Source organism: Boleophthalmus pectinirostris, unplaced genomic scaffold (genome assembly GCF_026225935.1).
Source record: "Boleophthalmus pectinirostris isolate CB_2022bp ecotype Guang Dong unplaced genomic scaffold, ASM2622593v1 HiC_scaffold_3, whole genome shotgun sequence".
NCBI lineage: Eukaryota > Metazoa > Chordata > Actinopteri > Gobiiformes > Gobiidae > Boleophthalmus > Boleophthalmus pectinirostris.
Window position 1 is genome coordinate 19,869,312 of NW_026571299.1, and position 26,199 is coordinate 19,895,510.

Below are 26,199 nucleotides of genomic sequence, written 5' to 3' on the forward strand. Positions count from 1 at the left end.
GGCCACCTTGTTTCTGTCAGAATAGCTCAGGACAATTGTAGCTTACCACCACCGAGAGTGCAGTGAATGAATAATGAGTCTTTTTACCCTTATATCTCCCATTCAACAGTGTGAAACCAGATAAGGGGAATGTAATTATAATACTTTTATATGAACAGATATAATCGGTATCATTTTATAAGTCAAATTAAACTGTGCAAAAAACATTAAAATATCAATATATTGTGATAATAAATTTGGTGATACAGAATTGTTATCATATTTTTCGTGATCACACAACAATGTTGCTTTTTTATACACTTGTCTTCAGTGCACTTGGCATATTCATGTTTTTTTTTTTTTTTTAAATACATAAATAACGTAGATGTATTTCATATCAACTTTGCATAAGTGGTGGTTTAACAAAGAAATAAAGTTGCTAAAATGTTTGGTTCTTAAAAAACAGCATTATATAACAGAGTACTTTGTTGATTATCGCATTAATCACATATCACATCGTATCATAATAATAATAATAATATGGTATCATGAGCCATGTATCTTGTATCGTATCGAATCGTGATGGACCCTGTGATTCCCAGTCCTAATTTAAACTGAAATTGATCGAAGACTAGTCTCATTTTCAAATAAGACTATATATTTAAAGCAAACTAAAAAATATATGCCCTGCTCACAAAATAACAAAGCGACAAGCGTCGTCTATGTGTCTGCTGGTCCCTTGAGTGGCTACTTCTCATTCAACTCGTTTCAGTTAATACATCACAGAAAGGGCTTTGGTGACTGAGTTTCTCCAGACGTATTGATGAGTCAATGAGTCCTTGTCCGCTACATCAGAGGTTGTTTGCCTGCTCTACACTTTTAAATACAGCTATTTAGACTGGTGATGGCAAATACAAGATTTGTGGAGTTAGATGTTTGTTTACTGCTCACATTTAGGGATGTGAAAACAAAACAGAATCTGTGGAGGAATTAATTTAGAGCAGTGACCATGTGAAACATTTCTGTCCGTATTGTTGCGGTGGGATACATGGTTTATTCAGTGAGGTGAGTAAATAGGTTAAACACATTCACTGGGAGTATATACTGGTTCTAAAAGTGCACTATGTAACATTTTTGGTAGAGGGTCAATCACATGCTGGTTTCCACGGAGATTATATTTACTGGGAAAGTGCCAGAGTATGGTATTGAACAAATTGCTTGTATTTATTTGTCTACAAGTGTCTTAATTACCAAAGTCACACTGTAATGCCTTACAAAGCAATAACATCACCATGGAGACAAGCAGATGACAGACCATCCACAAGAAATGTTATTAAGCAATTATGTAAGGCATTCATAACTGCAGTCATTCTAAACACATCTCAAATCGGTGTTGATACAGGAAAATTTGGGTATCGGTTCCATGATAACAGTTCAGTCTAGAGCCCTGCCCCGCGGGACCTGATGCAAAACAGTGCGACGCAGGACACATTTTGAAAGCCCTTTGCGAGCGCAGGACTGGACAATGCGGCAGTGGGCAGGTGGGATGATAAACTGCGGTTCTGCAAACGAAATATGAGAGTAAAGTAAAATATACAAATGATTAATATATGCATCATACATAATTTGTGCTGGATATTTTATTTGGCATTAATAAAAACATTTTAAGTAGCCTAAATTTGTGGATGTGGTCTAATCTTGAGCATTTTAAACAATTCCTTTCCACTTAAAAAAAAAAAAAAGTGAGTGTCTCCATCTTGCAGAATTTGCGAGTGGGACAAAATATCGCAGATGTGGGCAGGGGCAGGAATAAAAATTACAATTCTTTTAAGGCGTAGGCAGGAGCAGGACTGCCCATTGCAGGTGCGGAGAGGAGTGGGACTGACCTCCAGTTCATTCGATATCCATGCTGAACTAACTGATGTAGACCCAGGAGAGAAAAGGGAGAAAAAAATGACATTTTCAATCTCTACACTGACATCAGTTAATATCGGGTATCAGCAGATACTTAAAGACAGGATTGGTGCATCCCTATTGTTTAGTTAGTTAGTTTGTACATTGTTATCTTTCTCTTATCTTAACTTGGACTGTATATATTTCATAAAACTGAATAACCCTCTTATAGCTGTGTGTATAGCAAATTTTATTCCTTATTTTGTAACAGTAACAGTAAATCTCTCTTGTCTAAACTGTCTTGTAGTTGCATTATTTTGAAAAGATAAAAGATTGAACTATTTTTGAGTTCTGATGAGATGTTTCACCTCTCATCTAAAGGTGACTTGATCCCTGATGTGCGGTTGGTGTATAGTATTGGTCGATTGGTCTCACCTTGGTGGTCTTGACCTTGTTGCCGGCTGCAGGACCAGCCAGTCAGATCGGGCAGGACTTTACACTCCTCACCGTCCATGCACGGCTCCATCTGGCACCACCACTTCTGCGCTACAATGGAGGCTACCAGAGAAACAAAAACACAATTTAATTATCACATATTTTATAATAGACTAATCACAATTGTTGTCCTGGAGATATGCAAAATTAGAATATTTATTTGGCTATAATTAAAAGTATAAAAAATTACACCAAAAAGAGCTGATAATAAATGTTGAATTGCTTTTCATATTTGTAAAATAACAACTGCAATAATAATATAATAATTTTGTTTTTATATATTTCCCAATTTCACTTCCAAGCTTTTTTTTTTTTTTTTTTCCCATTAAGTAGAGTGGACAGCACCAATAGACAACATCACTGTGTCTGCGTCTGCTGTCCACCTAAAATTAACCCCATCCTATTCTCCCTAGTATCTCCAGCCTCCTTTAAGGTTAGTGTCTTAACATAATTGAAAATCCTCTTTAGATACTTTGCTTGTATAGTTGAAGGTGCACAATGGAACTTTCTGGCAGAAGGTTCATCACTTGCTTGTCTCCATGGAGATGTTATTGCTTTGTCTTGAATGTTCCACAGTATCATATGGCGATGTCACCAGATCAAGTTGAATCATCAGTTAGATCTGTGGTGTTGATTTTTGAGTAATTACAAGATCTGTAACAGTGGCCATACCAGCTTGTCAAAGCCTGATCCCGTCAGATCTCAGGAGCTAAGAAGAGCCGGGCCTGGTTAGTACTTGGATGGGAGACCACTGGGAAAATCAGGTGCCACAGTGGAGCGCCAGTCGCAAAAACTGTTGTTGTGTACCTAGGTAAGGCACTTCACTCATGTTGCCTAGTATAAAAGTGGTGTGTGCTTGAGTGATGGTTGGAGGGGCTGATGGAGCAGATTGACAGCCGCACTTCTGTCAGTCTGCACCAAGGCAGCTGTGGCAAATAGTAGCTTACCAACACCAGGCGTGAATGATGATCTGTATAATAAGTAACTGAAATAAAACTTACTTAATACTTAAACTTATGCAATTTAATAAATGCTTCTGCTATGTGTTTAATGCTATATTACGGAACATTTAAGGCAAAGCAATAACATCCCCATGGAGACAAGCACCCAACCAAAAAGTTACATAATGCAGCTTTAAATCCTTTGCGATACAAGTTCAGATCAGCACCACGGACAGCGACAGTGTGCTTCTCTTCATATTGACTTTATCTCAGCACAGTTTTATCTTTAATGTGATTTTCACCACAGTCAAATTGTATAACAGTTACCTTTTTCATTTTAATCAGATTATTCAGATCCCTCAACATGAGATCTTAAATCCTGTGTGAGTCAGGCAAGCAGGGAGAAAGAATGAACGGTGATGGAGACATGAAGCCTGGGAGATTGTATTGTAAAACCAAGGCAGTATTAGTCATTTTCTTTGAAGAATATTCAACCAGGAGACCACAGATGAAAAACAGCCTCTCTGGCTTTTCTTTTTACTCATGTTTAATCATGCGTGCTACGAAATTGCACTGTCCCCTTTCAAAGAAATGTATCTAATCTAAAAGCAAGGGTTGACCAGTCACTCACTGTTAGAAAGAGCAGACAAGGGATATACTTTGAATGAGACTGTAGCTTTTTGTTTTATACATTTATTTTTTTAAGTAGTACATCAGTGAAGTGGCAGTTTGTGAGGGAATGCTGAAATAAATAGGCTGAATATTACAAGAACTTTGAGCTCAAATATTTTTCGATATACTCAATATATTTTTCAAATAATTTGAATTTGAATATTCATTTATGAAACTAAAGGTGTTATTTTATTCTTCAGTCATTATCATTAAGTAAATCAGGCAAGGATTGGCCTTTTGTTTACAAAAATGTTTCTGGAATTACCTCTACACCTCACCACTGCTGTCCATGTCCAACAGAGGAAGTAAAATAATGAACTAAAATCATCAAACTATGAAAAATTAATCTACAAATCTTAAAAGTAAATAAAGATTTAGTAAAATGAATAGTGAGCATGTTATATGCACTATAAGAAGAAAAAGATACTTGTACATACTGTGCTATACATTTTACAAAAGAAAAAACAAACTTGAAAATTGTTAGGAAAAGCACTGCCAGTGAACTAAAATGGTAGTGACTGTGGTTATCTGCACAAGTGTTTTTTTTTTCTTTTTCTTTTATAGTTTTATTATAACTATTAACTATTAATAATAACTATAAATTTTTATCTGTACAAAGTTTGAAAGCCAACTTCTGAACACACAGCTGCACTCGGGACTTACTGAGTAGAACCTGAACCACCTCTGACCACCTTCTATCACACATCAGATGCCTTAAAAAGATGGATTTTTCCCAAGGACACAACAGTATAAATTGTAGTAGCATAGGCATATAAGTAGAACTAGCAGCAATCACAGTAATAGCTGATAAGTTCTAGTGGCACAAGGTATTGCAGTAGTACTAGAATTTGTACAAGACAGAATACATAAAACATTCACAGACTTCACATCACATCTTCTAACTCTCTGAATCACATCAACATGATTTACACATAAAATTGATTATTACATTCTGTTTTATGTATTTTTTAGCCAATGGCAATGCCCTTTTAATCCAAGGTTTCTGAAAAAAGTTTTACTACTCATCAGAATATCAATTCTTAAGAGACTAGGCATTATCTTTCCAAATGAGGCTCTGACACTGTTTGACTCCTGGTGTGAACTCAATAAAAGGGATTTTGAAGCGACATGTCTACTGAGATTGCCACTCAATTACAAGAATAAGTAGCAATTGTCTACCGTGTTCCAACAGGATAAGTCGTCTTTTACTGTGTAGTTCCAATCCTTAATCTAGACTTAAACCCACGTCTCACAGTTGACACTCAAATCTCATAGATCAACTGACCCTCCGTCTAGACAGGAGGCAGCCGAGAATAACTTAATTTACTTTTCTTGGCTCCTCTGAGGCTGTAGGAGAGAGGATAAAAGAACCAACTTCATTACACATCTGTGTACGGATGTTCTCAAGAAAACATGATTACACTTCATACTACACATTCATTAGCCTTTAAAGGACAGTACAAAGCCTTACAGTTTACTACAACCACAGTTAAACCTGGGTTACCAGTGCATGTTCAGGCACTGGCAGAGTACACATATGTGTACATAAGTTTTTTTTGTTTGTTTGTTTTTTTTTTCCCCTCAGTATACAGACAGGTCATGCCTCACATGAAAGCTCAGAACCTCCAGAATTCCTTCACTGGGTTGCAGAGGATGCACTAGCACTGATTAATGATTGGCTGTCACTGCTGGGGTTTAGGTACTGACCATATCAGAAAGAGTCCTTTTTTAGGGATCAAGGTATAGGCAAACAACTGCATGTCACCATTGAAACTAACAACCCAAATGAGGTCTTGAAAACTAAAATATAAAATTATAACAAATAAATGGCTAATCATGTCCAGTGGTTTTGTAACTGAGAATAAATCAGCATTCAGCAAAGCTACAGTGAATTTTAAAATCAAAATTTTAAAGAAAATTCCTTTAATAAAGCATGAAGACTTAATTCATAATGGACAATAGTATTAATAGTTTATTAAGAATGATTGTAGCTCAGTAACTTCTTAATTAAGGGGTTAGGAATTAGGGTTATGGCATTAAATTAGTAATTACTAAGCCTAAATCTTTCTTAATAATGATTTGTTTGTTATGAATTAGGCCTTCAAACTTCATTACTGAAAACTTGATCTCTGGTGACAATCGTTTCCACACTGATGTTAAAATGTATGATGCAAAAAGTGTTTACATATGACACCAAACATCTGAAGAACAACAGAACAGGGGAGGGGAGTAAAAAAAAAACACATCTTTGTAGTGTCGGAATGGAGTGCTTTGGATGACTATCAGCAGGAGTGGATGAGCTAAAAGAACAAAAAGACAACGCAGAAAAATGGGGAGCGATTTGAAGCCGAGTGGAAAATAGGCTCCACATAAAGGGAGAAGGGAGAAGACAGTGTGGATAAAGCTCTCATAGCCACGGAGGAGTGTAATATTGAGAGCTGTTATGATGCACGCACACAGGCCCTTTAAAACCATTGGCTGTGTAATTCTCATTAATGCTGCCATTATAGCGTTAGCAGGCATAGAGGGACTTATTTACAGCCAGTGGTCACAGCCCTGGAGTGCTTTGATCAAGTTACAACCTGATCACGTGACACTCAAGCACCTGACATGGTTTGCGGTGTTACCCGTAACTCAGAGGGCGCGTCGTAAAAGGGTGAAAGGGGTGCTTAGACTGTGGCCGGTGCCGTTCGGAGTGCGTCAACCTTTAGGGCCATCATTAGCGGTGGTGGCCTACTAAAAGTAAAGAGGGAGAGCCAGGTGCAGAAAGGACAAGCACACAGAGTTGTCCTAGGATAACTCCAATACAGTCTGCAGTGACGTTACATAACCAAGGCTAGTTAAATAAAAAGTGCAAAAGGAAAAGCAGAAGTCCATATACACAAGGGACTGCAAGTTTAAGATGCACTATGTCTTGTCTCCTTTGAGATGTTATTGCTTTGCCTGGAATGTTATACAATAGGTCTATCTCTATGAAGGCACCACCACCAGGCCAAGATACTGTATGTATAATTATAAATGTAAAAATCCATTATATCTTATCTTAAAGTTCCTATATTACACAAAAAAAAATATTCTTGTGAGCTTTAGATCATGTTATACTGTTGTTACCTCCTCAAAGACATATCTGGAATTGTGTTTTGTTTCATTCACACATGTTTGAGTAACTCTTTATTATTTGTCTGCCTACATATCAGAAGCTCAATGCTCTATTCCAGCTTGTGATGTCACAAAGTGGTAGTTTTCAAGTTAACAGCTCCTTTCACCTTAATAAAACTAGTTCAGTAGAGATTGGCAAATCCAGGGTTGAAATGATCCAAATGATTACAGTGAAGGTGTATGGAGTTTAAAAACACAGTGGAGCTGTATTACCCTTATGACATCACAAGGTGGAACAGAGTGTTTTCGGTTTGAGAGAAGAACTCAGCCTAAATATGCAGTGTTTGTGTGTCAAGTGAATGAAACAAAACACAACCCCAGGTATGTTTGTGATCAGGAAACTATATTATAAAATGAATGAGAAAATAAACTAACATGGGCCCTTTTTCCTGTTTAATGTTTATTTAGTTCAGATGTCTGCATGTTTTGTTTTGTTTTGTTTTTTACACATAAACCACATTGTTATGTTTTAGCTCATTAGATTTCTACTTGTTGAGCATTTGTTCCAGTTTTGTCCTACTTGTACAACTACATTTACTGCTATATGAGTAACATCAGTATTAAGGAACAAGACCATAATATAATAATCACAGTTTTTGCTCAGCAGGTGATTTTATCTCACAGCAGTGAAGACAAAAATCTAATTTGAAACTCAGTGTTGGTAACATTTATTACTTACCAACGTTATATTAAAGCTGGAAAATATCTCCGTATATTCACAATTATGATTTAATTTAACACACCATGTCTTGTAATGCAATATGTAAAAGATGGAGAATTGATTATGGGCTAGCATCTCCTAACCCCTGTATTCTCTAGTATTCCCCACTGTTACATTCAGGAGGAGTGTAGAAAAATGAATCAGAAAATATTCTTTATATTTCCATAATTACATTGATCTCATTGACAATTTATGATCCTGCGGTGCAGCTAGTTCATTAAAAAGGCTTACAGCTGTGGAAAGCTTGTTATTACAATAGGATCATAACAATGAACTCTCAAAATGTCTTCTTTAAAGGTTGCTCTAAGTTCCACATTGTTTAAACTTATAACCTACACTCTTTTCAGAGACTTGAGATACAACTTTTATTGCCTCTGAAAATCAATCAAACAAAAGTAATTGGTTTGTAAGAGAGTTTATTTGTCTAAATGAAGTCAGGTAAGCCCCAAACTGCAGAGTATTAAGGATAAAGTTGGGCTTTGAAATCATTTTAGTTGTAAAACTTAAATGATCTAGGGCCAATTTTCCCCAAGCAGTTTGTGTTGTGTTAAGTTTTACAATGTATTTTTGAAAAACATCATGCATGGTTGGTCATCTCCAGCAGTTAATTGCATTTTGGATCTTTTTATTCTGTATTGTGAGATAAATATTTATATTAAGAGCCACAAATATGTGTCCTTAATGTGAGCAGGCTTGCATGTCCACAAACCTGACTCTGCAGGAAGGCCTGCTTGGTTACATGGAAATGTTGTTCCTTTGCCTGAAATGTTCCATATGACATAAAACTTGCCTATCTTCTTGGAGAATTTTCTGAAGTATGGGTTTAACTTTCTGTTTCCATAGAGTCATGCAGGTGACTTGTGGCATCCAGAAAGTTACATACTGTATCTTTAATATTATCCTGTCATCTTACATTCTAATCTAGATCATAAGATTTCTAAAACATCAGGAAAAAAACACATTTCCAGTGCTGATGTCTTGTTCAAATGAGTGTATAGTTTCAATACTAGTTTGAGTATAACTTAGTATCTGAGTATTGATTTTAACAGTGATAAAGTAAAGTATCTATCATACGGCAGCATAGTAAAATGACTGCATTCAAGACCATCCCTGCAACTATAAGTGCATGTTTGACAGCCAGCACAGCGTCTTTATTTTTAAGCTTTTTTTTTTTTTGTCAGTTTCTTTACAACATTATACTCGAGGTCATCCAAGATCAATGAGCCATAAACTTACTTCAACATAAAACAGATGATCAGCCTGACAAGCATTAGAAAGAAAAATGGCCAAACATAGTTTCAGTATCTCTATGTTTGACTGGACAGTAATGAGTCCTGCTGCACTGTTCTGTGTGGTCTTTGTAATGTTTGTGACATCAAGTGGCCACATTGAGAACTGCACCTCCACCATAACATTATTCCAACTGTTTTCACACACAGCTATTGCATGGTACGTGACTTAACAGATGCACCATTGCCTTAATAGCAAGAGCAACCTGAATATTGCCAATTAACACTTGATGCATAAAGTTAATGTTTTTCCTCCTCACCACAGGTACGTAGTTTATAATTAGAAGAAATGCCAGACTTTGAGCTTATTCCACACAGTCTCACATTGCTTTGGTGCAGTGTTAACGAAGTGTGTAAAAATAAAATTCAACCTGTTAACACCTCATACTAAACTTGTTTTAAAGGCTTTATCTGATGAGATTGGAGAACAACAAATGCTACATATTTTGGAGTTTGTCATGTAAATAATTTGTTTGCCAAAATGACTAGAGACATGTTGTGCTGCTAAAGCAATCCATAACACATTTTATAATAACTATTGTCACATTACATTGGATTACATGGACACAAACAGATGATGCCTCCAGTTTAGAGCTGTGGCTTGGTGACTCCTCCAAGAATAAGAATGCATGTAACACACAAGAGTATTTCAATAAATAAAAGATAAAAACATGTGGAAGATCCCGAACAAAGCAATAACATTTACAAGGGGGGACTTCTTTGATGTTAATAAGAGTATAATTCTATATATGATTGTATATAGTCCAAATGTAAGCTTTAACTATCCACACAAGCTTTGATTCTAAAGGGAAATGCTTAAGTGAAATTATAGGCCTATATATAATAGATTTTACATATATATAATAGATTTTCCCCAAAAACCAATCAGATTATACTTACAGAAACAAAAAATGCACACTAAAGTTCCTGCAGAAGTGCAAATGCAAGGAACAGCAACACAAAAGTGAAAAAAATACATAGCACACTCAGATGGCTGATGCTCAAAAGCTTCTTCCATTTTTAAATAACGTTTTGGCAAAAAAAAAAAAAGCCCTTGCCAGATACTTTCTTTGCTTTGGACCACAGTATAAGAGATGGGATTGAGCAATGAGACAAAAAGGTTGTTTAAATATGGAAATGATTCACTCATGACATAATCTTTCCAGAATGGCTGATCGTCATTTGATTTTTCACAAATTTATATAAAGGCGCAGTGTGTAACATTTCTGGTTTAGTTATTATGCCATTTAAGTTATGTTATTAAAGGAAACATCTACACAAATTGATCTGGTGGCGTTACTTGAATGTTGTCATGGAAACATATATGCTTAATGTCATGCTGTGGAACATATCAGGCAAAGCAATAACATATCCATGGGGACAAGCTGCAGGAAGACGCTCCACCACAAATATTACACAGTGCACCTAAGTATTGTAGTAGTGTTTGTTAATTTTGTTTATATGAGTAAAACCCCATTTCCTGTTTCCATTGTGCTCTGTAAGTGCTCAGAAATACAGTATAAACTTCAACATCTCAGAACTATCCATAATACAGATTCAGACTCTTATAATTCAAAAGGACAATTTCCTTGAACCCCTTGCACAATAGACCTATTCAACTTTAAGAATGACAACTTGACCGTACCCCTACCCCAGGTCATTTCTGTTTTGGGTCAATATAAAGTGTCCCCCCCCCCCCCACACACACACACACACACACACACACTCTCAAGGTTCCTCCGGGAGGCATTGTTCCACTGGCTAGTCTCAGTAGAGGCAGCGCACAGGGAGAGGGCCATCCATCTCCTTCCACGCTGATTTACTAATACAGTGCGTCTCTGCTGCTCAGGCTTACCTCAGCGTGGCAGCACACCCAGTTACGCATGACCAAAACTCAACAACGCGCTGCACTCAAAAAACTGTCAGCGGAAAGATTATACACGTGCTAAGCTATTGCTCAAAACACCAACAACAACAATATATCAGAATATCAGACATGGTAAACAGAAGCAAGTTATGCATGTTCAAAATGATTCATGATGTTCAACAGTTTAACATATCACTGAATATCTGCTTGGAATATTAAACATTAACATGGAACATTAAAAAAGTAGTCATTCCAACTCTTTGATTGTATCATATTTAAAGGTCCTGTATTACAAAGAAGTAATTGCTGTAAGTTTTTAGTCATATTGTAGTGCTTTTACCTCCTCAAAAACATACTCAGAGTTGTGTTTTGTTTCATTCACACATGATTGAGTAACCATTTAGTATTAGTCTATCCACATCTCCAAAGCTAAAAATGTTCTGTGCATCTTGTGATGTCATGTAGTGTTAGTTTTCAAATAAAGAACTTCCTTTTAACTTTGTTCAGTAGAGATAAGCAATTATTCCAGGTCTAAAATTATCCGAATTGATTGTGATTGAAATGATTGTAGTGAAGGTGTATGATGTTGCACAGTGGAGAATTCCTGTATTACCACATGACATCACAAGGTAGAACAGTGTTTTCCATTTGAGAGGAGAAGTAACTAAAAAGAACTAGCCAGAATGTGCTAGGTTTGCGTGTTAAACATGTGCAAATGAAAAAAAAACTCCAGATTTGTGTTTAGTGAGGAAATTACATTATAACATAGATCAGAGAATAGCGTTTTTAGTTTTTTTTTTTTTTTTAAGATTTCAAGAAAAAAGATCAAAGACTATAAAAATCAAATTTTTTACAAGTCAGACTAACTCCTAAATCCTCAAGCTAACATAAATCAGGATATAGGAAGGCTATTTGACTTAGAACAAAGTAAACCAAAAGCAATGTATTTGTATACATAGTGTGGTTGTGCAATTATTAGAATTGTTAAAAGTTGTGATTGCAATTGTGGTTAAATTCTGTTCTCACTTATAATTGATATGGGAGCTTGTTGTGTTCTACAAATCCTGGAGCAAAGCCACTCATCTAATCTACAGTGTCTCCCTAAACATGACTAATAAATGAGTCAGTCCTTCAGGTGTAGTATAGTCAATAGTCATGATGAATATGTGCACAGTACATGCTGTTACTTTACTTGTTTCCTAAAACAATACTGCATTACATCTTAATTTACTGGTTTAAAAACTGCAATCACAACTAAACCTGAGTTGCCAATGCCTTAACCTGCATATAGAGGACTCATCCAAGTTTCATGTGAAATCCAAGAATTCACTCTCTGAAGTAAAGTGTGTAGTATAATGTATAACATCAAGATTACAGTTGTCATCAGTATAATAAAAATGGCATTGGAGTTACCTTTGCCATGGTGACTTTAATTTTTCCAGGCTTGGAACTGTTTTCTTAGACTTAGACAAACGTTATTGATCTACATGGGACATTTTTTGGACACAATAGCTCACACATCACACAATACATTATACTAACAAAGAGCACCAAAAGAAATGGTAATAATACATTCAAAATAAGAAGTCCTGTATCTCTCGCTTCCAAGTTGAATCTAGAACTACTTTACTGCCTAGATGAATTGACCAACACAAGCATCTAGTCACCATGTCTATGTTAGTCTGAGTAATGGGATTTAGTCATCAAGCATTTTACACTTGCATTAATATTGTGATAACTTTTTAAGTGTGATTACAGCATAAACATTAGTTTGGTAGAAAAATATGAGAATTAATACAGTAAGGAAACTCAATATCCCCTTTAAACAGCTTATGCTCATAATACACTCAAAGTCTGCTGCCATTTTTCTCTTTTTAGCCTCTATTCATGATCAATCCATTTACACTGAGGCTTACAAAGGCCATTCAATGAGGGTTTTGTCTGCAGTACGAGCCCCAGCCGAAAAGGTGAATAGTATGTGTGTGTGTGAGTGTGTGTGTGTGTGTGTGTGCGCGTGTGTGGGATGAGGCGAGCTCTTTGTCACTGTGAGACTAGAGGTCACCATGACTCATAAGAAAAGTGCTTTGTATCAGGGCACAAGAGGAGGTAAGGAGCACAGATGAGAGCCAAATATGAAATGACAACACTGAAAAATTATACGTGCGGGTGGCTGTTGCTAAAGCCTCAGTACGTAACATTTACCTGAAAAATAGACTACAATAAATGCATTTTAGTTGATTTTATTGCATTGCTCCTTACTGTGAGCAGACTTGCATCTTCACAAACCTGATTTTTATTTGGTCTGCACCTGCTTGTCTCCATGTAAATGTTGTTCCTTTGGCTATAATCTTCACAGTACACAAACAAACTTTCTGTTTATCTTTTGGCTAACAGCACTTTCAACTGGCATGCCTTTGTGATTAGACTTCAACAGTGTTTACTGGTCCACAAGGGAAATAACGTTGGCACTGTGGCACACACATTACAATAACAATGATCAAAAAATAATAACTGGTAATAAAATTTGAAATAATTAAAGGAGGCAAGGCTATGATATACAGTGGGTGTGGTAAAGATGAAATGGTGGTGACATAAGGTTATCTGTTACACAAGGGTGAGTTGTTCTACAGTTGTATAGAGTATGGCAAGTCGTGTATTGTTCACTATATACTGAATGATGCTACAACTTTTGCCTTTATAGTTTTAAAAAGCTTATTTCAGTTTTGTTAACAGATAAGATGATGTTTGTACCAGTTTCTGTTTCATGTGTTGCCCAGGATGCAGAATAGACTCTTTACTCTAAACTTTACGAAGATCTGAGTCTAGTCTCCCTGTTTTCAAATGAGCGTGACTCACAGGTGGATTAGCCAATCAGGGACACACATGGTTCTTTTGTATGAGAAAAAAATGAAGGAACTGAAAAACAATGCGGATTTCTGTAGCAATTCCGTGTGCAGATTTAGTTATTAGCTCTAAAACATAAACCAGGAAAGTATCTGTATTGTGATAATTAAACAACAATTTATATTATGCAATTGTAAGCTTAAGTTTGCTTGTACTTACAATAAAAAAATCCTATCTCAAAAGGTTTTAAACTTTTCACCCAATTATCTTTTCCCCCAAGCTCCATTACAAAACCAGTCATCTTTGCAATGGTTGCCTGATTGCATCACTATCTAACAATTGTTTTCATCAAAGATCATATCACAGGGTTAAACAACATTATGAATTGATTCTGTTGAGAGGAAATAGTGCAGGAGTGAATGGAGCAGATGTCTTTATGGTACAATGTGCAAGTGCCTTCTACTGGTCAAATGTAAGAACAGCAATGTCCCGCTGATTTAGATTTTGCTGCCAGTGCTTACCTTTATAGCACTTTATATTAGCAATATAAAAACACACTCTTTATATACTCTAGTTTAAAACAAAACCTAAAAGACTTTTTATAACAAAGTTAGCATCAGCCCCAATCAGAGTCAAAAAAGAAATTTAAACAATTTGTCTTTTATCAATAGGTCATCTTATTCTTAATATTCTCATTGGGGACACTTGAAACAAAAACTAGTCAACTAATTGAACCACTCACAATCAGAATGCCTGTTTTTTCTTGATATTTTTAAGCTATAAAACCTGTAATTTAATAAAGGTAAGGTACAGCTATTCAGTGTCATACTGTGGAACAGGGGTCTCCAACCTTTTTCCTCCGGTGAGGAAACTTTACAAGACATAAATGCCAGAGAGCTACTCATTTTAGCGGCCGCAAGAAATTGAGATGATCATAAGAAAGAGGGCAAGACTTGGGGTACAGTTAGATACCTAAAAAACATAAACCATCATCCATTTATTGGTGCACAAAGTTGGGCTTCAAAATGATACATTTACAAAGTTCATAATTAACCCGTTTTTTTGTTATTCAGCACAATGATATAATTCTGATATCCCATGGCGAGCTACTTGGAAGGGAGAACTACTGGTAGCTCCCGAGCTACAGGTTGGAGACCCCTGTTATGGAACATTCCAGGCAGAGCAATGACATATCCATAGAAACAAGCAGGTGACGTTCCCTCCACCAGAAAGGTTACACAATGCACCTTTAACATATAGAATAGTACCCATCTGCATGCACAACGTGAGTTTTACCTTCCACACAGGAGGGCCTGGCTCTGGTGGTACCGGCGACCTGTCCGGGGAAGCATGAGCACTTGACGGTCTGGGAGCGCTCTTCAATCTTGTTCTTATTACAGCAGCGATGCACAGCCACCACTTCACACGTGCCCTGCTTCACCTGGTACGCAACTGCAACACAAACCAACACAGAGAGACAGAGAGAGGAGAACAACTATCAAAGGTGCTGTACATGTTTTTTACTGGGAAAAAAAAAAAAAAAAACTGAACTAGATCATTTTAAACAGTTTGCAGTGGTCCAAAATTATTCTCTACCTTATTTACATTATACATTCTGAGCATCTTATTTATTCACAGAGATATTTTTGTAAGCACTTTTCATAAATTGCAAAAACCAGAGTGGAATTTTCCAGTCAGCTAACCATGCACTTCATGATTATCAGGTAATTAAACGCAGTATAACAAGATGCCCTTTCAGTCATTACCCAAAGCTCATGACCATAGTTGAGGGTAGGACCGTAGATTGACCAAAAGGACAAAGATCACAGATACAACCGGTCCTTCCTCTGCAGGGTGGCTGGGTGCTCCCTTAGAGATAGGGTGAGGAGCTCAAACACACAGGAGGAGCTCGGAGTAGAGCCACTGCTCCTCCACATTGAGAGGAGCCAGCTGAGGTGGCTTGGGCATCTGTTTCGAATGTCTCTTGGGCGTCTCCTTTGGGAGGTGTTCTGGGCATGTCCACTGAAAGGAAGCCCCGGGGAAGACCCAGGACACGCTGGAGGGCTATGTCTCTCGGCTGGCCTGGCCTTAGGGTCCCCCCTGGAAGAGCGGGAGGAAGTGTCCAGTATGAAGGAAGTCTGGGAGTCCCTGCTTAGAGTCCTGCTCCTGCAACCAGGCGCCAGATAAGCGGAAGAAAATGGATGGATAATTAGATGGTTTTATTTATTTTATTTTACCTTTATTTAACCAAGAGGTCCCATTGACAATCAAAATCTTTTTTTAAAGAGTGCTATGGCCAAGAAAGCAGCCAACACAATCAATAAGAAAAAGATAAAATCCCAAAGTATCACATTATAAAACCATTTGCATGCACGTCTCAGTTGCGGGACTTTGTATAATTTTCTTGAACTTATCAAGTGACACGTTAGATTCCAATTTAAGATCTTTCAGTAAATGATTCCAGATGCAAACAGTACACAGTAGACTTATTCTGCACTGCTTATACAATATTTCTGTACTGGGACAAGACAAATATTGCTCAAAAACACAGAAAAAGAAATCTGGTACAGGCTCTTAACAAGAAACGTTTTCAGAGCGCCTGGGTGCTGTTTTGATGATTATTCTCCTGGGTTTAAAATTCAAACAAATCGCTTTGACAAATAAGAAAATATCTAGCACAGCAACCACCGGGAGGAGGGTAAACTGACTCGACTGAATTATTTACACTTGTATAGAGTCTTTGGTTTATTCTGGGCACGGTGTCTTTGATTCACAAGAAAACACGTCTTTAGCAGCTCTTTCGCTTTTATTGTGAGCCCAGTGCCCTCATTAACTTTGTCACGCACGCTCCTCGCCTGTTGTCATTGTAAAACCACACAAGAGGAGCAGGGCGAGGCAAATCAAGACGCTTTCTCTTGGATGGAGCTCAGAAAGAGAGAGGGGATTGATGTGAGCAATGACACAATGGCACGCTCAGTTGATTAGGAGTTTGGGAGGAAATAAAGAACACCAAGTAACAGCGAATGGTCTTGAAAACAGTCAGGTTCTGTTGTAGATTTCGAGGTTCTAAGTCTGGTTTAGTTCTGGTTTAGTTCTGGTTTAGTCCTGGTTTAGTCTTGGTTGACATGTGTTGATGAGGGAGCAATGTTATAACATGTTAGAAAACTTAAAAAAAAAAAAAAAAACGCATAATACAATCTAATTATGCTTGGGTTCATTTAAAAATCACTGTTTACAAACTTTATTCTGATATCAATAGCAAATCAATTTGTGTTAAATGAAAAAATGAATCACAATTTAAATAAAGAAAATAACCTTTTGTGCAATCTATCAGACAAATACTGTGCAGGTAGCTCTGATCAAAGAAGATGAAATTTCCTCTTTTCTGCATAATTTGTTTGCTTAATCCTCTTTAAAGTGACATTTATTATTGTTCTGTGAAGCGTCTTTGAGTGTCCTGAAAGCGCTATATAAATAAAATGCATTAGTAAGATGAAAGAATATTGAGTTGATGGGGTGTGAAGTATATTAATAGGACACATCTGTGCAGAAAGAGATCTTATCTGTAGCCCTTTTCCTTGTGTGTAAGCCATTCATTATTTCTGAAGCCACTGACAGCCCCAAACACACATGTTAATCACAGAATTAACACTCATATTTGAGAGCCACTGTTTTATTGTGTGCTTTTGTTTATTATTCTGTCTTAAATGATCTTATCTGTATGTCTTTTCTGGTGCTTGCATGCCACCTTAATTATAAATACGTATAATACTTTAGAACATTCTCCATCGAGATAGAAGTTTTATGAACTAGTGGAAGAGAAGAAGATTATAGCGAAATGAACAACATGGAAACAGGCGGGGGGGTGGGCAAATAAGAGTTTTGTGGGGATGCAATCCCATTCAGAGTAAAGATGTTTGCTTTAGTATTTTAAGTACATTTCAATCCAATAAACTGCCACAAAAAAAAAAGCTGTGTTAAAAAGTTGAATAATGTGGATTTAATTTTTCAGATCTGGCTGGATAAGTAACCATGTGGACTTTGACTTCAAGTGCCCAATTACAATTTTCTGATCTATGTTCTAATGTTGTTTCCTTATCATAATCATACCTGGAGTTGTGTTTGTTTCACTCAGACACGTTTAACACATAAACCCTGCACATTTAGGCTGAATTCTTCTCTCAAACAGAAAACACTCTCTTCCACCTTGTGATGTCATGTGGTAACTTCACTAGAATCATTTGGATGACTTCAGACCTGGAATTGCCAATCTCTATACTGAAGAAAAGGTAAAAAAATGTTGCTGTTAACTTGAAAACTACCGCTTCATGACATCACAAGGTGCATAATATGGAACAATTAAGACTGAACAAATAAGTCTTTCAAATATTCATTCGCAAATACACAGGTATCTATGATCACAGAAGATGAAAACATAAAAGTTTATATTTGAAAAGATGCAACGTACAGTATATTAATAGGACACATCTGTTCAGAAACAGATCTTACCCAGAGCCCTTTTTCTTGAGTGTAAGTCATTCATTATGTGCTGGGATATTTAGAGTATTTGTGCAGCCGCTGACAGCGCCGAACACACACGTAGACCTAATGCGGTGATCAGTCCTCTCCAGGGGCTGTCACGGCCTTAATTATAACACTAGCCTGACAGTAATAGGACACAAGGACACGCGCTGTATAAAGCATAGTTTAACCTAAACTTTTCTGTCTTTGCCGCTGTTGTCGGTACAATGACAATTAGGTGAGGCATGAGTGTGGTGGAGATAAAACAGCCCCTGGCAGAACATATGGTGGGAGAGAGCCTGTCTTTGTGGATAAGACAAATTGTGGGAATGTAAAATGGTTTAATTTTGTCTGTATAGAATAATAAATAACAGAAAGATGAACACTGACAAGCTGAATATAAACCACAGAATGTAATGTGTGTTTTTTCACCAGATGCCCTGTACTAAAGTCAGAGTATGCTTCAAAAACTTAAACTTAAGTTTGTCTTGTGCCAATATCATTGTGACACTGATAACACAAGAAGCATAAGTAGCAGATAAGGAAAAAAAAACATTTGAAAGATTGTTGTTGTTTTCTTCCACAGAATTGACAAGATTTTAGTTAAAAAGAAAGCAATTTTAAGAGAATAATTTATTTTTTGTTCTACATGTAGCATTTTTTTTTTTTATGTGTAACCACAAAACACAAAAATATGTACATCTGCTTAGGTTTGGGCCATATCCTATTACTCATGATGTATTGTCATTTGCTTTGTCACTCTTGGGTCAGCATGTGCACTGTATCTGATTTTAAAACCTAGTGCCTATAACTTGAATAGCCTGAAATACATTTGTAGAAATACTGGTACTACTACTACTACTACTAACAATAATAATACATTAGATTTATATAGTGCTCAGAAACATTTCACAGTGCATTGTTCATTTACTCTACACTCAGTTGAGGCATGCTACAGTGGTAGTTACAGCTGCCCTGGGGTAGATCTGTGCCATTCGCCCCACCAACCACCAACCCTCACGCCACATTCACACTAGGCAAGTGACACGATGATAGTTTCATCTAGAGCCGCTACTATAAATACCACTGTAAGCAGCTTTAGGTACACTGTCAACCATATCATTATCACAAATTTACTCTTTAATATCATGATACAAAATTGCCCATACTGCCCTGCCTACGTGTGCTGAACATGTTTGCCATATTGCCATATAAGTATCACAGCCCGTTCTATACATATCACACCTGCACTATTTACAGAACACATGGCACATACCAAAGAGGTGTGTGGCCTCATTTTCCCGTTAACACATGCGACAAGGACAGTCACACAGGATCAGCACATGTGCCTGTGTTCTTGCTCCTCTACAGCTCTGTGAATAGGCCTCTGTAATACCATGTTCCGGCACATTACACCCAAACATTCAGGGGGAAACAGTTTATGGCCAAAACGGGAGAGACCACAAATGTTTAGTGACTGTAATCTTTGCTTATGGCCCCGTGAACAGAATCCCAGAGACTTATCTATATCTATTTGCCCTCTCCAAACCCAATGTCCTCCAAGTCTTCATCATCGCTACATCCGACTAACATTACTACCCATAAGCCTCTGTGCATCCTCACCTGAACTGCACTGTAAGCCCCCATTGCGCTTAGGTACGTGAGACGAGGCACACTCTACACACACACGCACACACGCACACAAACACACACACACACGCATACAGAAGTGGGTTCCATTTCGGCGGGCCATGGCCTCTCTCATCTTTTCTGATTTAAAGTTTGTTTGTTCTCTTCTCCAGAGAGCCCCATCAATGATCCCTTGCTCTTGGAGGGCGCCGCTCCCATATCATCCCTCCGTTTTCATTTCCTTCAATTCTCTCTCTCTTCTCTCTCTCTCGTTTACGTTTCTCTCTTTTCCTCTCTCTCTTCCTTCTCTCTATCTCCTCTCTCTTCCTTTTCTGTCACTCTCTTCCTTTTCACGCTGTCTTTTTTTTCTCTATATATATATATCTTCCTTCTTTCTTTATTTATCTCTTCTCTCTCTCTTCCTCTTATCTCTCCCTTCCTTTCCTCCTTTCTTTCTTCTCTCTCTTCCGTTCCCCTCTAGCTCTTCTTTCTCTCTCTGTCTCTCCCTCTTGTCTCCCTTTTCACACTCTATCTTGTTCTTCTTTTTCTCTTTCTTCCATTTCACTCTATCTCTTCCTTCTCTCTCTATGTCTCTCCTTTCCCCATCTAGCTCTTCTTTCTCTCACACTGTTTTTTCCTCTTATCTCTCTTTCCTATTCTCTCTCTTCAGTTCTTCCTTCTTTTTCCTATCTCTCTCTTCCCTTTCTCGCTCTCATTCTTTTCTCTGTACCTCTTCTCTTTATTCCTTTTTCTGCCTTACTCTATATATACATATATTATCTTTTTTTTTTTATATTTCTTCCTTCTCTCTTTATCTCCTTTCTTCATTCACTCTTTTCCTTTTTTCTTTATCTATCTACCTTCCCTCTCCTTTTCTCTCTCCACACACACATACACCAGCACACACATGTATCCTTATCACAAAGAAAATTGAACTCAATGGAAAACAAATCACTGTAATTTAAACAGCGAGTCGCCACGCACAAAATAAACATCTTATCCCCGAGCTATTTTAATCTGCCTCTTGATATACGCCTTTATGGAATCCATTATTGGCACATATAGTGGTCAATCAGCAGATCTCAATATACCGCTTGTTAGGAGAAAATAAAAAAAAGAAAGATAAAATAGTACTACAAAGAATTCTCAGCGCTATAATAAGGTTGCAGAGGTCACCCATCTCATCTCTTTATTATGGGCTTCAGTCTTCCCCTCGCTAAAGGGAGGTATCTCGTTATGTGGTTATTGCGAGCTATATTAGCGCTAGAGTTGGATGGAGGGAAGTTGTGTGAATAGGTGGGATATTGGTGCACCTTCAGATAATGATTAATAGAAAGAAAAAGCTTTGAAGAGGTAGACCGCTGTATTGTTTTATAAAGTGGACTATTTTTCACATTTATTCTAATCGTGTCCATTCACACTTCTGCAACTTCCACAAACTAAAAATTTGACAGTGATTTGATGATAGAATAGAAATAAATAAATGAATGAATGTGTTAGTGTCAGTAACATCAAATCCAAATTCAAAAGAAATTCGTAATAAATCTCCCGCTTTTTCCTATTTTCTTCTCTCCTTCAAGTTTGCAGAATGACTCACCTGCTTATTATAGTTTGACTTGTGATCCAGTAGATTAATTTTTCAATAAATGAGAAGCTTAACAACTTACTTAGTGTCTCCTTGAAAGCAATCTTCATCATTAAAAGTTAAAAAAGATCAAAAAGTCAAGTCCTGATGTAATTTCTTAGCTCAATTCAGAATAATAATTGTGCATTTTTGCAATACATGGACATTACTCCAGTTACCAACATACTCCACAGGGCGAACCAGTCACTTGACATCGCTGTAGTAAAGTTTAAATGGTTATAGTAGAACAGTGGAGAGCAGACAGAGCACAAATCCAAATTCATAGGGCCTGATCTTGCTGTAGTAACGCATGTAGTAATTATAACTTTGGCACATTCTTAAGACGGTCTATGCAAATCCACATGTGGGTCTACTCTCTGCTCAGCCAGTCAGGGGTCTCTCCTTTTCCTCATCGCACCAGGAGATTATAGGAGATCTACAATATTAACAATTTCTTAACTGGATTAAAGATAAAATGATCATTGTTGCATCAAAAAGTAAAACATTATGGACTTGTTTCTCAATAGCCCAGTGCTTTTGATTGTTTGTTGTTGTGCATTTTTGATAGGATACAACAAGAGCAAAGGCAGGACCCACAGTCACCCCTCTTAATAAGGAGGAATAATGGACATTTTCAAATACACACCTCTAGTTTTAAGAACAACTCTCCCTGGTTTTAGAGCATGACAAAATAGTGCGTTCTTTCTCACCAGTTTGTCGCACTATTCTAGTCTGACGCCATCGATGCAAACTTCTCTACTTGATAATGTTAGAGGTGCAATAAAAAAAGCTGTTAACTAACTGTGAGGTGAATACAATTAATATGTATACTTTCTCAGAGTAATTTGTGAGCAGTTAAACACTGACAACCTGCCACCTTTATTATTGGCCCCACTTGTCTCTTCATCTATAAAATTCAAAACATCCCGAAGGAACCATTGAGACCAGTATGTCTGTAACATTTTTAAAATAACATTTCTCCATGCATTGATGTTCAGAAGATATTTTCCATACCTGATTCTGGAACAGGCTATGGCCACTGAGAAGTGAAAAACGCTTATGAACTCACTATGGTGAATAATTAGAATACACAGAATGTATAAAGTGAGGAATACATTTGGATCACGGCAAACTGTTTAAAATGAGCTAGTTCTGTTTTCCACACACACAAAAAATCAGATACATCACTTTAAATGCATAATGAATAAATCAGGTTTAGTAACTACTTCAACAATGCCCTAAGCTTAACCCCTAATTAAGTAGTACTAGCCTGAATCACTCAAAACTGAATTTCTATGACTGATTCTCTATATGATAAAGTTGACTGAGCTCTCTCAAAGGGGTGGAATAGTGCAGTATAATGAGTGGGCTAAATAAAGATCATATGCTTATCAGATGCAGCGGAGATCCCACTGCATAGAAACACAAATCAGTGACTAATCTGGCTGCTAGGAGGTTTCACAAGTCACAATTTTACACAGGTACGTTTACTTCCAAGATCCTGCCTGTCAATCCAGAACACAATTAACTCTGCAATACATTTTATAATAATGTTTCTATATTGCAATAAACAAACAAATGATTAAATCTGTAAAATGTAAAACTCTTAAGAATTTTGAAAGATCTGAAACCTATCTGCAATACTGTTACCATTTTTGGACCTATAGAGCCACCAAGTGGTAGCAAGAGGGTACAACAGGCACAATGAATCCATCACTGGCTTTAGTAACTAATATAACAGAGTATTATGCAGAACTACAGGTGTGTCAAAACCCTGATACTCAATACTAAAACTAGTATATAAACTAGATACTCATTTTAAGTATCAATACAGAAATAAATCAAATAAATAAGACAAAATTTGAAATTTTTTAAAATATTTGAAAAATATCTTGATCTGTATCAGAACTAGTATATGACTACATTGTAATATCTAAAAAACTACTATTATGTTTTGTTCAAAATTGCATTCTATTGTCAAAAAATTTGCACCATGGCATCAAAATTGTATCAAGCCATTCCAGTTGTAATGAAATCGAATTGGTAATTTTAGTATCATGACAACTCTATTGTACTACAGAAAAGCTATAACACACGTACAATCATTTCTTTCTAAACCTACAGCTACTAAATGTTTCTGTGTGGCAAAGCACTTCCCCTCACCACAAGTCCAAAACTTCTCCAATTAAACTAAAGCTGTAATAAAAGAGGTCCAAGGGGGGCATGTCATCTTATTTCACAGCCGGAGTGAGAAGCAAGAGGAGGAAGGGGGGAGGGCATCGGGTTTGACCTTCACAACACACTGTCCCAGCAATTAGCCATGTCCCGCTGTAAGCACGCCGCCTCCTCTGCATCAAACGCAAACTAATAGCATCAGTCAGAGCTCAGGCCGGGCGCTGCTAGCATTTCTGTGCCACTCAAAGGTCACCTTGCAAAGACACGCGCGTAATTAAGGAAATGGTGATAATTGGGGACAAGGAGAGAGAGGGAGAGAGAGAGAAGGAGAGAGTGAGAACGAGGAGGGGGGTGCTAACAAGTCGAGGCGTGAGGGAAGTTCTGCAGATTTATGAACAGTGTCGAGATATCAGTGGGAATTGTTTAGGAAAAAAAAAAATCAAATTAGGGACAGTCCAAATTAAGTCAGTGTGTCTTGTGCAAGGGTTTATTTAGAGGAAATTGAAATTGCAGTGCACCCAACATTGTTTAAAGTCAAGTAACCAGCTTGAGATGTTTTATTTTTCATTTAATCAACTTTCATCCATTGATTTATATGGGGCATTGTAACTTTTTAGGCAGTTTGTTAAAAAAATAAATAAAAATAAGCACATTCTTAGCAATATCTTTCTGTGAGGACCTGTTTTTTTTCATGTCCTCAAAATTTGTATAATTGACCAGTTTTACACATAATGCCTTATTAAATCTTGATTTTCAAATGAAGAATTTGAGAGAAGTTTCAAACCAATAACTTGTGTTAATAATGTAAGATCTTTTTTTTTTTTTTCCTATTCGTCTGTAGTCTCAACTTAATTAGCTTGTTAGTTTGTAATAGTAATTTGGTTATTTATTTGATTGACCTAATCTTTTAACTAAAACCAAACTGTTCATGTTGGAAAAGACTGTGGATATAGAGGGACACAACAAGAGTACCCATCATATGCACAACATGATAGCAACAATCAAACTATTTACCTTAAAGTGCAAGATTATGTACTATCCAGCTTTGCACTGCTCGTCTTTTCATTGGATTATATTTGTGTTTTTTACAACCTGTATTTGACACATCATAATTCTTTACAGATACATCACCTGGGCTTGGAACAAACCATGCAGGCTTCTGACCTAATGACTTGTTTAATGAAAAGGTACATTCTTAATTCATTCTGTCATCTGTCATTCTCACATTTATGCAAGCTAATTCTTAATCAGTACTGTATTTCACTGGCTCAGCATTTTCTGTACTGTGAGATATGAATATTAAATAATAGCCTACATATTTAGAAGCAACGCTGTCTCCTGTGCGGTGAATGGATCTTATCTCACTGCCCTGATGCCTTTGTGTTGACAGACCCTGACAGCTTAAGTGGCGTGTCTATCTATGCAGACCATATCCTTTAAACAGTCTGCGTTCAAGGCCAAAATCTGTCTATGTCAGGATCACAATGTAACACAATGAGAGACAATGGACGCTCAGGACCTGGGACAGCTCCACAGCGCAGGGAGCATGTGTTGTCTCTCTGCAGTGACAGTGTAATTAACCTATTGTGGGACAGAGGGAGGGGGGGTTCAGAACCAGACCCGCCGTACCTGTCGGTCCCCGATGGTTACGGTTGCCAGTGGACACGGGGTCAATGTAGAGCATCACCACGGCAACGAGGAAGGCCACCTGCAAAGGCCACTCTGACCTCCACAACAGTTTCATCCTGAGAGAGTGAGGGGGGGGGCAGAGGGCACAGGGAGAGGATAGGTTAAAAAACCCGGCACAGCAGCTCAAACAAAAAAATACAGTATTTTCCACAAACAAACAGTGCGAGGGGTGAGGCGTTAAGGTCACGGAGTAAAATGACAAAGTGGAAAAAGTGTGGAGAATTTTCTACTGCTACAGTACAGGAAATAACAAACTCTGGCACAAAGTTTTCAAAGTTACACCACAGAGTCAGTGGCAGATTTGTCCAAAAACAACATTTTCCTCTTTTGTTCCAATCAACACGATTCACACTTTTGCACTGTGTTTAATTATTATTATTATTTTGGAACAATTTGGTTGCCCTTATTTTTTCTTTGAAAGTGACATTTCTATGGCCATCAAATCTTTTAATCAGCTTGCATCCTGCTGTGTCACTGATTTCATTGTGTAGCTATCAATTGTTTTAATTTCACATTTCACAATTGAGTTGAACTAAACTTTGCTACTTTTCACACAAATGTAATACAATGCAGTACTGTAAGTATGTACATATGATTCATTTGTTTACCTGTTGCCTGTATTGGTCCAGTCCTGATCGCCTATGACCAGAGGGAGCCTGCAGTCATGGTTTCATTCACGTGCTCCTCTCTCTCTTTTCTGT

The 26,199-nt window shown here is 37.2% G+C and overlaps 1 protein-coding gene and 1 pseudogene across 1 annotated transcript; one reads left to right on the plus strand and one right to left on the minus strand.

Moving 5' to 3' along the window:
* Window positions 1–1,418: 1,418 nt before the first annotated feature.
* Window positions 1,419–25,553, minus strand: tafa4b (TAFA chemokine like family member 4b). Its single transcript, XM_020930934.2, is given in 5 exon segments — window positions 1,419–1,541; window positions 2,308–2,332; window positions 2,334–2,430; window positions 15,157–15,312; window positions 25,439–25,553. Coding segments are annotated over 5 exon segments (516 nt in total).
* On the plus strand, window positions 3,026–3,143 carry LOC129411126 (5S ribosomal RNA; annotated as a pseudogene).
* Window positions 25,554–26,199: the final 646 nt, after the last annotated feature.